General features: G+C 47.5%; 1 protein-coding gene across 1 annotated transcript; it reads left to right on the top strand.

Moving 5' to 3' along the window:
• On the top strand, positions 2,575 to 14,794 carry NPFFR1 (neuropeptide FF receptor 1; the record flags this gene model as incomplete). Its single annotated transcript, NM_001206457.1, is given in 3 exon segments — positions 2,575 to 2,889; positions 10,482 to 10,581; positions 13,918 to 14,794. Coding segments are annotated over 3 exon segments (1,292 nt in total), but the record flags the coding sequence as incomplete, so codon positions are not given.

The following is a 15,115-nucleotide window of genomic DNA, read 5'->3' as shown; positions in this document are numbered from 1 at the left end:
GATCTGCAGAAGGATCACCCAGATGACTAACCCTCGGTGCCATGTCACTAAATTTGGGGGTGATTTGCCACATAATGATACATAATAGAAGCAGAGGTCTTGTTTGGATCCTCACTCAAATTGTTTTAAAATTCTGCAGCAGGGAGTTCCCGTCGTGGCGCAGTGGTTAACGAATCCGACTAGGAACCATGAGGTTGTGGGTTCGGTCCCTGCCCTTGCTCAGTGGGTTAACGATCCGGTGTTGCTGTGAGCTGTGGTGTAGGTTACAGATGCGGCTCGGATCCTGCATTGCTGTGGCTCTGCCGTAGGCCGGAGACTACAGCTACGATTAGACCCCTAGCCTGGAAACCTCCATATGCCGCGGGAGCGGCCCAAAGAAATAGCAAAAAAAAAAAAAAAAAAAAATTCTGCAGCAGTCATGGATTTTGAATGATGAGTAATCGATGAAATTGTGACATAACTGTTGGCTTTGTTAGGTGTGATAATAATACTGGGTTTTTTTTGGGGGGGGTTAGTCCTATTTTTTAGAGATACAATCTGAAATATTTATGGATGAAAGGAAGTGATGTGGTTATGCTTCAGAATAATCCAAAGAGAGGTGCGGCTATGGATGAAACAAGATTGGCCTTGGGATATAAATTTATTGAAGGTGGATGATAAATAAATACATAGGGTTTTTTTTTTTTTTCCCCTCTCCTGTTATGGTTTGTTAAACTATATACTTTTTTTTTTTTTTTTTTTTTTTTTTTTTTTTTTAGGGCTGCACCTGAAGCATATGGTGATTCCCAGGCTAGGGGTTGAAGCAGAGCTGCAGCTGCCAGCCTATGCCACAGTCACAGCAACGCCAGATCCGAGCTGAGTCTGCAACCCACACCACAGCTCATGGCAATGCCAGATCCTTAACCACTGAGTGAGGCCAGGGATTGAACCTGCAACCGCACGGTTCCTAGTCAGATTCGTTTCCTCTGTGCCACAATGGGAACTCCTTAAACTATATACTCTTATATACGGTCACTATATGTTTGACATTTTGCATATTAAGATAAAGATGTTTCGGTACTACTAGATGTCCTTGGAGGGCATAAAGAGTAGAGTATCATGTCTTCCTCTCACTGTGCACCCAGACTTCCAGCTTCTCCCTCTCCACCAGCAGGCCCTATGCCCAACACCCAAGTGCCCCGATACACCTGCTGGTCTCTGCGGCCCCCACTGTGCCAGCTCATTGGCCTGTGCTCCCCCCGTGTCCCTCCAGCCTCTAGATCCCAAGCCTCTGGCGGGCCCCCAGGCCAATGGCTGAGCTCTGGATGCGACAGAAGATTCCCCAAAGACTCTTCATCTCCCAGAACAGTCCCCGGGGGGGACGGCAGGGGGATAGTTTACAAGAGAACATCCTGAGTCACCACAACTAATGACTTCCCAGAAGAGCTGTGGTTGGACACTCAGCCGCTCCCTTCCAAACGCGTCTGGAGAAACACACACTGAAACCTGGGATGAATTAAAGACACCCAGAGCAAGGCCACCTCTGTTGTAGATTTCTGTGTCCCCTTGAGCAAGCTTCAAAACCCCCTTGATCCCAGTTCTCCCAATTCAAATGAGGCTACTACCTAACCTGTTTACCTGATGGGGTAGCAGGGAGGGTTAGAGCAAATAATAGATATGGAAGTGCTTCCTTAAATGCTGTGCGAGTGAAGTAGCTGATCCCACGATGGGAGGAGGTGGAGAGTAGATGGTGGTCTTGGCTTTGGATGGTCTTCCAGGGAATTTACCATGTGCCTTTGCTCCTCAGCCCTGGTTCAGAGTCTCTTTTTGTTCTCCTTTCCTCTACTGCCTTCTTGCCTTTCCCAGCTACAGTTCTGTGAAGGTGACAAGAAGGGGCATCATTTTGAGGGTATAATAGCCAGGATCCCAGAAAAAAACAGGTGGTGCTCAGAAAGGGTTTAATAGAGAGACTTTACAGAGGGGAGGGGACGGCAGGAGAACCCCAGCAAGGGATGGTGTTGCACCCAGGGACTGGCTGTCACCAGAAGCAGCAGGTGAAGAGAGGGAATGGTGTCACCGAAGCCCTGAAAAAGCTAGAGCCACGGAAGAGGAGTTGTGCCCATGAAAACAGCCCCGTGGGCAGACGTGGCCTGGGCAGCGAGCAAGGCAGGAGACAATACCCTGACCTCTCTCTTCTCCATTCCTTCAGTCTCCTTCGGTGCCTCTGTTGACTGAATGCAGTCAAAACCAGAGCGCAGGGGAACCTGGGTGATGTAGTCCTGAGAGATCAGCCGCTGGGGCAGAAAGCAGGGCTGAGAAGGATGGAGGCTGGATGGGACAGAGGGGGATTGTGTGCAAATGACACTGGGAAATGAGTGGAGGACCAGATAGGGACAGAGACGTGAGATCAGGGTTTGAGTGGCTGTGGCTTGAAAGTCTTGGATCAGTATATCCAGTTACAATGGGAGTTGAGCCCATGACCCGGGTACAAGGTCACGGTCAGGGTTTGGACCTCGGAAGGATCTCCCTAGTAGCGAGAAGTCAAGCGTCTCTTCTTTGCCTGGGACCCTGACCCACTTGCTCCTTTGCTCGTAGGGGAGTCTTTCCAGCTGTCCAACAGCAGCCAGGCCCCCAGCCAGAATGGGAGCAATGCCGAGACCACCCCAGCCACAAGCCTCACCTTCTCCTCCTACTACCAGCACTCCTCCCCAGTGGCCGCCATGTTCATTGTGGCCTACGTGCTCATCTTCCTCCTCTGCATGGTGGGCAACACCCTGGTCTGCTTCGTCGTGCTCAAGAACCGGCGCATGCGCACCGTCACCAACATGTTCATCCTCAACCTGGCCGTCAGCGACCTGTTGGTGGGCATCTTCTGCATGCCCACCACCCTTGTGGACAACCTCATCACGGGTGAGTGGAGGCGACAGAGGCAGCCAGGGTCCCCTTCATGCCTGAAACCACGGCTGGCCTGGTCTTCTTGGCCAAGACGCCATTGTTTCAAACTCTCAAGGTAGTCTCATGGCTGAGGAATCACACTAGAACTAATAGACAGAGTGAATTAATCATTTTCTTTGTTCCAGGCATTGTGCGACTTAGTCTTCCTGTATTATCTTAACTAATCCTCATGGCAATCCAATGACATGCACGTTATTGTTATTCTCAGTTTACAGATGAGAAAACATGCCCAGAGGGATTCAGAGTGATTAAGTCTGTAGTTCACACAACTAAGCGCCAGGTCCCGTGTTCTCACATCCATGTTTCTAAGCACTACAGCATTCAGTCCTCCTCTCCCAGGGAGTTTCCACAGGCAGAACTAGGACCAGTGAGAAGAAGTAGGAGGAAGGCAGGTGTCGTCTGAATAAGGACCTAAAACCTTATTTGAGATGTTCTCCAACAAAAGAGTTCTCTCCTACAGATGTGATCCTTGTCCCTGGGAGTGTCTAAGTAGGGACTGGCGGGCTGTTTAGCAGGGATCTTGTAGGAGGGATTCAATCAGAATTAGACCAGCTGACTTCTCAATTCCTGCCTATCATCCTGCAAGTGTCAGAAGGATCCCGCTGTCCTTTACTCTCTCCTGTGTGATTCACCTTTCTCTCCTTTCAAAATAAGGCTCCATAGCCTTGAGTCTGGGTGGGAAGGACTAGTTTCCAGAGCTGTGGAGACCCCTAGAGGTCTGTGCCTGCAGGTTCTGAGCCCAAGATCCAGAGCCTGGACAGCGCCATTCCGAGTGACTTAGGTGACTTGAGGTTCCAGGACCTAGGAAGTGGAGCCAGGACAGCCTGCTCCCCCTCTGTTATATTGGCTCTGCCTGGTGGGCTCATTATTCATAGCTGAATCCCAGGTTCTTTCAGGGCTGCTGAACAGAAACTGAGCATCGTTTTTCCCAAAACTTGTAGACACAAACTTATGCATGCATGCACACATGTCCAAAAGCTTGCACACTCTCACCAGTTACCAATGGTATGGTGAGGTCACTAGTTGGTTAAGGTAGTGTCTGCAAGTTCTCTTGACATGCCTAAATTTTAAAAATTGTTTGAAGAGACAACACATGCACATAGTTCAATGGTCAAAAGCTATCAAAATGTACCCAGAGAAAAATGTCCTTTCACCCCTATGCTCTAGCCTTCCAGCTCTCTACTGGGAAGGAACCATTGCTGCCAGTTTCTTATATCTCTTCCTAAAAATGTTTTTGTGTAAGTACAACCACTTTCCAAAAATATTTTATAGAAGTACAAGCAAATTAAGGAAATGCTAACTTTCTAATCAGTCAGTTCTGCACCTCTGCTTTTTTTTCTTCTTAAAGATATAGCATGTAATTTGTAAACAGGATTCATTAAAATTAATGTATTAAGAAAAAAAATTAAAGTAGTTCCTGTTGTGGCTCAGTAGTAATGAACCTGTCTGGTATATATGAGGTTGTGGGTTTGATCCCTGGTTTCACTCAGTGGGTTAAGGAACTGGCGTCGCTGTGAGCTGTGGCCTAGTTTATAAACGCTGCTCAGATTCTGCATTGCTGTGGCTGTGGTGTAGGCCAGCAGCTACAGCTCCGATTAGACCCCTAGTCTGGGAACTTCAAAATGCCGCAGGTATGGCCCTAAAAAGCAAAAAAAAAAAAAGTACATGGAGTTATTCTAGACTAATAAATGAAAGAGGTTTTGATTTTTGCAATTGCTTATAATTTCATTGTAGGAGTTCCCACCACGGCACAGCGGAAATGAATCTGACTAGGAACCATGAGGTTGTGGATTCTATCCCTGGCTTTGCTCAGTGGGTTAACGATCCAGTGTTGCCATGAGCTGTGGTGTAGGCTGCAGACGTGGCTCAGATCCTTTGTTGCTGTGGCTGTGGCATAGGCTGGCAGCTGTAGCTCTGATTGGCCCCCTAGCCTGGGAACCTCCATATGCTGCAGGTGTGGCCCTGAAAAGCAAAAAAAAAAAAAAAAAAAAAAAAGAATTCCATTGTATAAAGGTACTACAGTTTATTTAACCGGTCTCTTTTTGATGGGTATGTAAGTTGTTTCTAATAGAATTGTCTGCAATGAAATAAAACTTCACTCAGCTTTTCTTTGTTTTTGTTTGCTTCTTCTTCTTCTTTTTTTTTTTTTTTTTTGAATGCAGGTGCAGAGAATTGAATTATTCACATTCATTGTTTATAGCACTGTGTAAATTCACTCTGTTGTGAAGCCCCTTGCTTACCTTTTATTTATTCATTCCCTGTGCACCCTTACCCTACTCCAAACCCTCTTTCCCCATCAATAGGCAGACATTCTATTAAATGTAATATGTGTCTTTTGGTTTGTATGCAGTCTTACAAAATGTGCATTGTGCATGTTTTACATTTGAAAATTATTTTCTTTTTATGGCCAAACCTGTGGCATATGGAAATTCCCAGGCTAGGAGTCCAATTGAAGTTGCAGCTGCAGGCCTATTCCACGGCCACAGTGACACTGGATCCGAGCCACAACTGCAACCTACAGGGCAGCTTGAGGCAATGCCGGATCCTTAACCCCTGAGCGAGGCCAGGTATTGAACCCGAATCCTCAAGAACACTGTGTCAGATTCTTAACCCACTGAGCCACAATGGGAACTCCTAAATAATTTTATTAAGGTATAATTTAACGTACAAAAAATCTACCCTTTTTTGTATACAGTTCCACAAATTTTGACGAACATGTACAGTCATGTAGTAACCATCACAAACAAGATATAGAACTTCATTGTCCCGAAAACTCTCCCTTGTTCCTCTATAGTCAGTTCCTCCCTCCACACCCTGGCACTATTCATCTGTTTTCTTTTTTTTAGGGCCACACTCACAGCATATGGAAGTTCCCAGGCTAGGGGTTGAATCAGAGCTGCAACTGCCGGCCTACACCACAGCCACAGCATCTCAGTATCCAAGTTGTGTCTGCAACCTACACCACAGCTCACAGTAACGCTGGATCCTGGACCCACTGAGTGAGGCCAGGGATTGAATCTGCATCTCATGGATACTAGTTGGATTTGTTTCCACTGTACCCAACAACTAAGTATTTTATTCATTTGAAATTTATTGGGGTTTTTTTTTTCTTTGCTTTTCAGGGCCACACCCACAGCATATGAAATTCCCAGGCTAAGGGTTGAATTAGAGGTACAGCTGCCAGCCTACACTATGGTTACAGCAACATGGGATCCAAGCCATGTCTGCAACCTACACCAAAGCTCGCGGCAATGCCAGATACTTAACCCACTAAGCGAGGCCAATGATCGAGCCTGCACCCTCATGGATACCAGTTGGGTTAATAACCTACTGAACCAAACAATAGGAACCCTCTGCCTGTTTTCTTGTAGGGACAGAAAATATCATTTTGCCTTTGCAAGAATGTCATATAGTGTATAGCCTTTTGAATCTGGAGGGCTTTTGTTTTGCTTTGTTGTCTTTAACTTTTTATTTTGAAATAATTTTAGATAGATGTACTGAAAAGCTACAAAAATAGTATGGAATGTTCCTATATACTCTTAACCTACCTTCCCCTAATGTTAATATCCTAAATAACATAATACAATTATTGAAACCAGGAAATAAGCATTTATACAATACTATGAACTAATCTGTAGACTTTATTTGAATTTTACTTGTTTCCCCACAGATGTCCTTTTCTTTCTTTTTTCATTTTTTAGGGCCACACCCGTGGTATATGGAAGTTCCCAGGCTAGGAGTCAAATTGGAACTGCAGCTACCGGACTACACTACAACCACAGCAATGCCAGATCTGAGCTGCATCTTTGACCCACACCACAGCTCAGGGCAACACTGCATCCTTAACCCACTGAGCAAGGCCAGGGATTGAACCCACATCCTCATGAATGCTGTTGGGTTCGTTACTGCTGAGCCACAATGGAACTCCCAAATATTCTTTTCTAGTCCAGGATCCAACCAAGGACCACATATTGATTTAAATATATACATTTTTTGTTTCCTCCAACCTGTGACAGTTCTGTGGTCTTTCTCAACTTTCATCACCTTCCCACATTTGAAGAATACTGATCATTCATTTTGCAGAATAACCTGCAATGGGTTTGCCTCATATTTTCTTATAATTAGATTTAGTTTATGCACAGTTGATGAGAATACCACAGAAGATATATTGATAAGGCACACGATATCTATATGTATTAATGGTGGTATTAATTTTGACCACTTGGTTAATAATAGCATCTACCAGATTTTTCCATCATAAAGCTACCATCTCCCTCTTTGTAATTAATAAGTATCTTATGGGAAGATACTTTGAGATTGTGCATATGTCTTGTTCCTCACTATGCTTTTGCCCATTAATTCTAGCATCCATTTGATGGTTCCTGCCTGCAACAATGATTACTGTTGTATTTCCTTAATGATGATCTACTGAAATCATTCCTTCTGTGTTTATTCTACTCAGTCGGTTATAACCCAGTACTGCCATTATGTTGTTGCTTAAATTGCCCTCAGTTTTGACTCTTGGGAGCTCTTTCAGTTTGGCTCCTCTGTCCTTTCGTCATGCCAGCATTCATTTTTTTTTTAGTATGTCCTTAATTTCTGGCACCATAAAGTGATCCAGGCTCATCTTATCTTTTCTCCGTTCTAGCCCTGGAATCAGTCAACCATTTCTCTAAGAATGTCTGGTTCCTTTTATTGGAGAATGACAGTTAGAAACCAAGATCTGGGCACTAGATGTGCTTGTTGGCACTGGGGTTTCATTGCTTCTAGGCCCTCTCAAGGGACAGAGCTAGGAAATATATGTATGCGAACACACATACTTAACATGCACGTCTTTATTTCTATAGCCATTGTATGTCTATTGAAAATCATGAGGGAGTTCCCGTCGTGGTGCAGTGGTTAATGAATCTGACTAGGAACAATGAGGTTGTGGGTTCAATCCCTGGCCTCGCTCAGTGGGTTAAGGATCCGGCGTTTCTGTGAGCTGTGGTGTAGGTTGCAGACGTGGCTCAGATCCCGCATTGCTGTGGCTCTGGCGTAGGCCAGTGGCTACAGCTCCAATTAGGCCCCTAGCCTGGGAACCTCCACATGCCACAGGAGCAGCCCAAGAAAAGGTAAAAAGACAAAAAAAGAAAAAATCATGATACCGCTGATTCCAAACAGATATTACAAGATTCATTTTAACTTTCCTCTTTTCCTCACTTGTAACTTCTTTCTCTGACAGTGAGAGATCTATTTATCCACAATTTAGTTTTTAATTTTCTTTAATTTTAATGATTTTTATTTGTTTCCATTATAGCTGGTTTATGGTGTTCTGTCAGTTTTCTACTGTACAGCAAGGTGACCCAGTCACACATGCATATATACATCCTTTTTTCTCACATTATCATGTTCCATCATAAGTGACCAGATATAATTCCCAGTGCTATACAGTAGGATCTCATTGCTTATCCATTCTAAAGGCAGTAGTTTGCATCTATTAACCCCAAGTTTCCAAACCATCATACTCTCTCCCTCTCCCGCTTGGCAACCACAAGTCCGTTCTCCAAGTCCATGATTTTCTTTTCTGTGGAAAGATTCATTTGTGCCATATATTAGATTCCAGATGTAAGTGATATCATATTATCCACAACATATTTATTTATTTGTTTAATCTTGGTATATACATAAGGTTGTTTCAGTATTACTAACCTATACCCTTGTAAGAAATGAATATATTAATGGGTATTATTACAGTACAGTCAAAATACTGTTTTCCAAAGTTTCTGAGGTTAGTTTCTTGCTTCTTCATTCCCCTTCAATGTGGATATATTATTCGTTTATAATATACTTAGATTTATTGGTTATTGTTTGTATCCCACCTTGAGTTTCTCCTACATCTTGATGTTAATAAACTTATTTTTTGAGGGTGTGAAACACCGCTATAGTTCTGAAGAGTCAGATCCACACAAAAAGACATACTCAGAGAAGTGTCACTCCTCTGTCATCTCTACTACCCATTTCATCCTCATTTTTATCACCTCCCTGTATAGCTGGCCCATCATACTATCCTCTGATTTACCTTCCTGTATTCCTTTTGTACAAATGAACAGATAATGTGTGTATTTTCCTATAACCCCTTCTTTCTTACATGAAGGGTAATATACTATGGATACTCTTTGCATTGTGCTTTTTGCACGTAGCAATATATTTTGGAAATCTCTTCCTATCAGTTCAGAGGTCTTCCTTATTCTTTTTTACAGCTGTATAATACTCCACTGCATACAAATACCATAGTTTATTCCACCAATTCTTTACATGGGCATTGGATTGTTTCTGATATTCTGCAGTTGCAACAATGAATAGCTTTGGGCATATGAACTTTATGTCATCAGAGGTATATATTCAGGGTAGAGCGAGATTGCCAGATCAAAAGATAAGTGCATCAGTTAGGCATTGCCTAACTCCCCTCCAGAAGGGCTGTATTGGTGCACATCCCCTCCAGCAATGTCTGAGAGCTCCTTTGCGTTTTTCTAATTATGAATGAAGTTTGAACATTTTTTCATATGTTTATCAGTCTGCTCCCTACAGTGATACTGACTTTCCATGACATTTCAACTCCCGAGCACCCAGACCAAACTGTCACCCCTAATCCATAGCGATTTAGGGGCAGAGATTGTAATTCAATCAATCTCCCCCTCAGTCTCACATCTGTAAGAAGGAGATAATAATAGGGCTGTTGTGAGGATTGAATAAGCCAGTGCCTGGCACTTGCTAAGTGTGCAGGCAGAAAGTCAACATGGGGGAGGCTGTTGGTGAAAGAAGAGCTTGGCCTTGGGAGGTGACTCCTGTCTGCAGGCACAAAAGACAAGAACAAGGTGGGATCCTCCCCCACCCCCCAGGTCTAGAAGGGCAGAAACACCAGGCAGTACAAACACATGGCCTCAGGTAACCAAGAAGTGGACTGGTTACTAGTCCTGAGGGCAGGGCTCATAAGAAAGCAGAAGCTCAGGGATCAGAGTGAGACCATCAGGTAGGAGGGGCTAGAGCTGCTTAGACCTTCCCCCACCTGAGAGTCAGAACTGATCTGTCCTAGTGGTTCTCAACGTTGGCTGCCACTAGAGTCTCCTGGGTAGGTTTGGAAAATATGGACGTCTGAGTCCCACCCCCAGAGATTCTGATTGTGACTCATCTGGCATGGGCCTGGGCACCTGTTCTTTTGCAAGTCGAAGTTGATTCTAGTGAGCAGCCCGAGTTGAGAACCATTGGTCCAGAACCTGGGACAGGGCTATGGGAGCAGAAAGCCAGGAGGGGGTGGATGGATCTAAAAACTTATGGAGAGAAATCATGGGTCAGTATAAAGACTGTCTCTAACGATCAGGACTGTCCACAGTGGTGGGGCCAGTCAGTTCCTCACTTCTGGAAGTGTGTAAGCAGAGACGAGATGACCGCCTCGCAGGACATGCAGGAAAGATGCCAGCCACAGAAGGGACTGGCCTAGATAGCCTGAGGTCTCTGGCTCTTTGTGGACGTGGTGTCTCTCACTCTGGTGGCCTCTGTCATTGCAGGGTGGCCCTTTGACAACGCCACATGCAAGATGAGCGGCTTGGTGCAGGGCATGTCCGTGTCGGCTTCCGTTTTCACACTGGTGGCCATTGCCGTGGAAAGGTGAGAAGTTCCTGGCTGGGTTATCCCGGGCTGACTGGGGGTGGGGTGGGGCACTAGGACAAGCAGCTGTCTCCATTGCTGTGCCTGCCAGAAGGCCAAGGCTGCTCTGCCGTAAGTAGGGCTGATTCCTGAGCCACAGAGGAAAGGGTTGTGAGGGAGCTGCCTTCTAGACTTGGGGAATGCAGAGAACACCTCCTTCTGGAAGGCCTGGAGGCAGCTCCTGAAGAGGTTTAATAGCGATTCCTGAGCCTTAAGAGGAGCTTGCGGGCAGTCCTTGTTTCCGGAGCAGCAGGACCCCTGCTACCCATGAGTGTGAGCCAGGGGAGCCAGCCTAGGGAGAGGGCCTCAGTGTGACTGGGGAGGAAGTGTTTCTCCTGCTCCTTTGCTCTACCCCGTGGCCTCCATGCTGGTCCCTGACTCCCCATCTCCACCTTCTCCAGTTACTTCCAGTCTTTCAGCCTGATTCCATCAGATTCTCTGATAAGCATGGGTCTGCTAATGGAGTGGAGCCAGGGTTGGAGGAGGCTTTCTTTGCAAGCGATACCTCTGACTCAATGTAGCAGATCCTCCTCCCTCCCTCTGAGCCCTTTCATTAAGGATTCACTCCAGGTGCTGCCCTAGGGTAAGGAAGGCAGGCAGGGCAGCTGGAGGGCTGCCTAGCTGTCTGGCCTTGGGTAAGCCACTCAACTACTCTGAGCCTCAGTTTTCTCATCTGTAAAATGGTAAATACCCTACAGAGTGGCTGGGAGGCTTCGGTGAACTTCTGTTTACAAAAGCTGATAGTGGGAGTTCCCCGTCGTGGCACAGTGGTTAATGAATCCGACTAGGAACCATGAGGGTGCGGGTTTTGATCCTTGGCACTTGCTCAGTGGGTTAGGGATCCGGTCTTGCCCTGAGCCATGGTGTAGGTCGAAGACACAGCTTGGATCCTGCTTTGCTGTGGCTCTGGCATAGGCAGGCGTCTACAGCTCCGATTAGACCCCTAGCCTGGGAACCTCCATATGCCATGGGAAGCAACTCTAGAAAAGACAAAAAAAATTAAAATTAAAAAAAAAAAAAAAAAAGCTGATAGCACCACCTGGCACAGACCAGATGTCGGCTCTTAATATTACTCTATTTCTTCCTTACACCCATACCCTCCCCCGTCCTCTTGCCATCTGAGCACTTACTAGCTCCACCCTTTCTAGAATTTAGTGTCTTTGTCCTCTCTTCACCTCTGCTCTCATCAAACCCAGTCTTTTGTGAGCCAGTGAAATAGACATCTGGGAAGAAAGAACTGGGTTTCTATCTGCAAGGCCACTAACCAGCTTGGTGATTGAAGGAATTCCTCTCCCTCACTGATCTTCCTTTTGTTATCATTGTTAATGAGAGTGTCTCCCAGTGGTATTTGCAGTACTTTTCAAGTTCCTATCTCCTTCAGGAAGCCTTCCTGGCCTGCCCCAGGATTCTCCTCCGTCCATTAAGTGCTATTGCACTTTTAGCCAGTACTGTATGCTTTAAGAATTATTTGTTCTCTGGCAATTTCTTAAGTATGTGATGCTATGAAACCAGTAAGCCAAAGTCATGTCGATTGAGAAAACCAGGCTTGAGACAGGCTGTGGGAGAAGCTGAAAGTGCTGTCAGGCAGGGGAACGGGTAGGGAGGCAGGACGGCAGGACACCGTTTGGTGAAGGGTAAGAGCACTTAGCTGGGAGTCAGCCTAGGCCTGTGTTCTGGTACAGATTCAGCCCCTAAATTGCCCCTTGACTTTCCTAGACTATTTATTGGTCTTTCTAGGGCCACACCCATGACATATGGAGGTTCCCAGGCTAGGGGTCGAATTGGAGCTACAGCTGCCGGCCTGCACCACAGCTACAGTAATGCAGGATCTGCGCTATGTCTGCGACCTACACCACAGCTCAGGGCAATGCTGGATCCTTAACCCACTGAGCGAGGCCAGAGATTGCACTTGTGTCCTCATATATCCTAGTCAGATTCTCTTCTGCTGAGCCATGATAGGAACACCCTTTCCTAGACTATTTAGACTAGCATCTTTGACCAAGGGAAACTGGGCAGAGGTATTTTTTAAAATGTTTCAGAAGGGGTTCCCGTCGTGGCTCGGTGCAAACGAATCTGACTAGTAGCCATGAGGATGCAGGTTCCATCCCTGGCCTTGCACAGTGGGTTAAGGATCTGGCGTTGCTGTGAGCTGTGGTTTAGGTCACTGATTTGACTCAGATCCTGTGTTGCTATGTGCTATGGTGTAGGTCAATGGCTACAGCTCCAATTCAACCCCTAGTCTGGGAACTTCTATATGCCACGGGTGTGGCCCTAAAAAAAGAAATAAATAAATAAAATAAAATGCTTCAGAAGAGTCTAACGCACAATGAGAGTTTACAGTTGCAGGTTTATATGGCATAGTAGAACCTACTTCTGGGTTCAGGGCTGGTCCTTGCTACTTGCTAGCTCTGTTACCTTGAGCCAGTTACATAATACCTTTGAATCCCAGTTCCCTCATCTGTAAATTAAATGTGTGAATAATAATCACTGCTGAGGCGTTCCCGTCGTGGCGCAGTGGTTAACGAATCCGACTAGGAACCATGAGGTTGTGGGTTCGGTCCCTGCCCTTGCTCAGTGGGTTAACGATCCGGCGTTGCCATGAGCTGTGGTGTAGGTTGCAGACGCGGCTCGGATCCCGCGTTGCTGTGGCTCTGGCATAGGCTGGTGGGTACAGCTCCGATTCGACCCCTAGCCTGGGAACCTCCATACGCCGCGGGAGCGGCCCAAGAAATAGCAAAAAGACAAAAAAACAAAACAAAGCAAAATAATCACTGCTGAGACATCCTAATGAGGAAATGGTGTAGCCCTCTCTTAGTACTGTGGAGACACTGTTGATTTGACATTGGCCAAGGTGATATAGGGACAACCTTTCACATAGATTCCACACCTGAATTCCCAAGGTTTGCTAGAGAAGCCATAAACAGCTAAAAATTGTTTTCTTTGCTACACCTACCCAATCAGCCTACCCCAGAATAGAACATGGGGCCTGATGGCTCTGCTACTGCCAGCTAATCGGTTATCCCCCAAAGTACACAAACAGGACTCCCTCTTGTAAACCCCTTTTTTGGGCCTTTGTTCCTTGGCTACTCAGGAGCCAACTCCCCCAGAGGTGAGAGACCAATTTGCTTGCAAATGAAACCGAATCAACATCTGAGCCCTCACTGACAGTACCAAAGGTGCGGTGCTGAAAGTGAAGTGCCCCCCCACCCCAATCGGGGTTGGCTCTCGTCCCAGAGATAACTGGGACCCGCCACCCGCCCAGAACCCCCGCTTCTTCTCTTTCCCTTGTGGCTGCAGGTTCCGCTACATCGTGCACCCTTTTCGTGAGAAGCTGACTCTGCGGAAGGCGCTGGTCACCATCGCGGTCATCTGGGCCCTGGCCCTTCTCATCATGTGCCCCTCGGCCGTCACGCTGACCGTCACGCGCGAGGAGCACCACTTCATGGTGGACGCCCGCAACCGCTCGTACCCCCTCTACTCGTGCTGGGAGGCCTGGCCTGAGAAGGGCATGCGCAAGGTCTACACGACCGTGCTCTTCTCGCACATCTACTTGGCGCCGCTGGCGCTGATCGTGGTCATGTATGCCCGCATCGCCCGCAAGCTGTGCAAGGCCCAGGGCCCTGCGCGCGCCGGCGAGGAGGCGGCCGCGGAGGGCGGCCGGGGGGCGCGGCGCAGAGCCCGGGTGGTGCACATGCTGGTCATGGTGGCGCTCTTCTTCACGCTGTCCTGGCTGCCGCTCTGGGTGCTGCTGCTGCTCATCGACTACGGGCAGCTGAGCGAGCCGCAGCTGCACCTGGTCACCGTCTACGCCTTCCCCTTCGCCCACTGGCTGGCCTTTTTCAACAGCAGCGCCAACCCCATCATCTACGGCTACTTCAACGAGAACTTCCGCCGCGGCTTCCAGGCTGCCTTCCGCGCCCAGCTCTGCCCGCGTCCGTGGGGGCGCCACCCCGAGGCCTACTCTCAGCAGCCCAGTGGGCTCCTGCGCACTCGGATCTTCGTGGAGGTGCAGCCTAGCGACTCGGGCCTGCCCTCCCAGTCAGGCCTGAGCAGTGGGGCCTCCAGGCCTGGACGCCTCCCACTGCGCCATGGCCGCGTGGCCCACCATGGCTTGGCCGCCGAGGGTCCCGGCTGCTCCCATCTGCCCCTCACCATACCGGCCTGGGATATTTGAGTGGGACGCGGAGGGCAGGCTCCTGGATCTGAGGGCCCCGACTGGGCAGGTGACATTCTGGCGTGATGTTGGCCTGGAGTGGTGTTAGGTGATGGTACCATGTGCCTCCTCCCTCTCAAATACAAGGCACTGGGCAGCTGCTACTGGAACCTTCTCTGTCATCTTCCCCTTCAGATAGACGCAAAGGAGGGGAAGGGGAGGGGAACTGTTTCCTTCTGTGTGGTAGACGCCACAAGCATCACTGAATTCTCACAGTGCTTTGAGCATAGGAGTTCTTATCTCCCTTTTACAGACATGAAGCTAAGGCTGGAGCCCCGGGCT

This window comes from Sus scrofa, chromosome 14 (assembly GCF_000003025.6).
Source record: "Sus scrofa isolate TJ Tabasco breed Duroc chromosome 14, Sscrofa11.1, whole genome shotgun sequence".
Lineage (NCBI taxonomy): Eukaryota > Metazoa > Chordata > Mammalia > Artiodactyla > Suidae > Sus > Sus scrofa.
The sequence above is the reverse complement of the archived record's forward strand: the minus strand, read 5'-3'. Positions and strand labels throughout refer to the sequence as shown.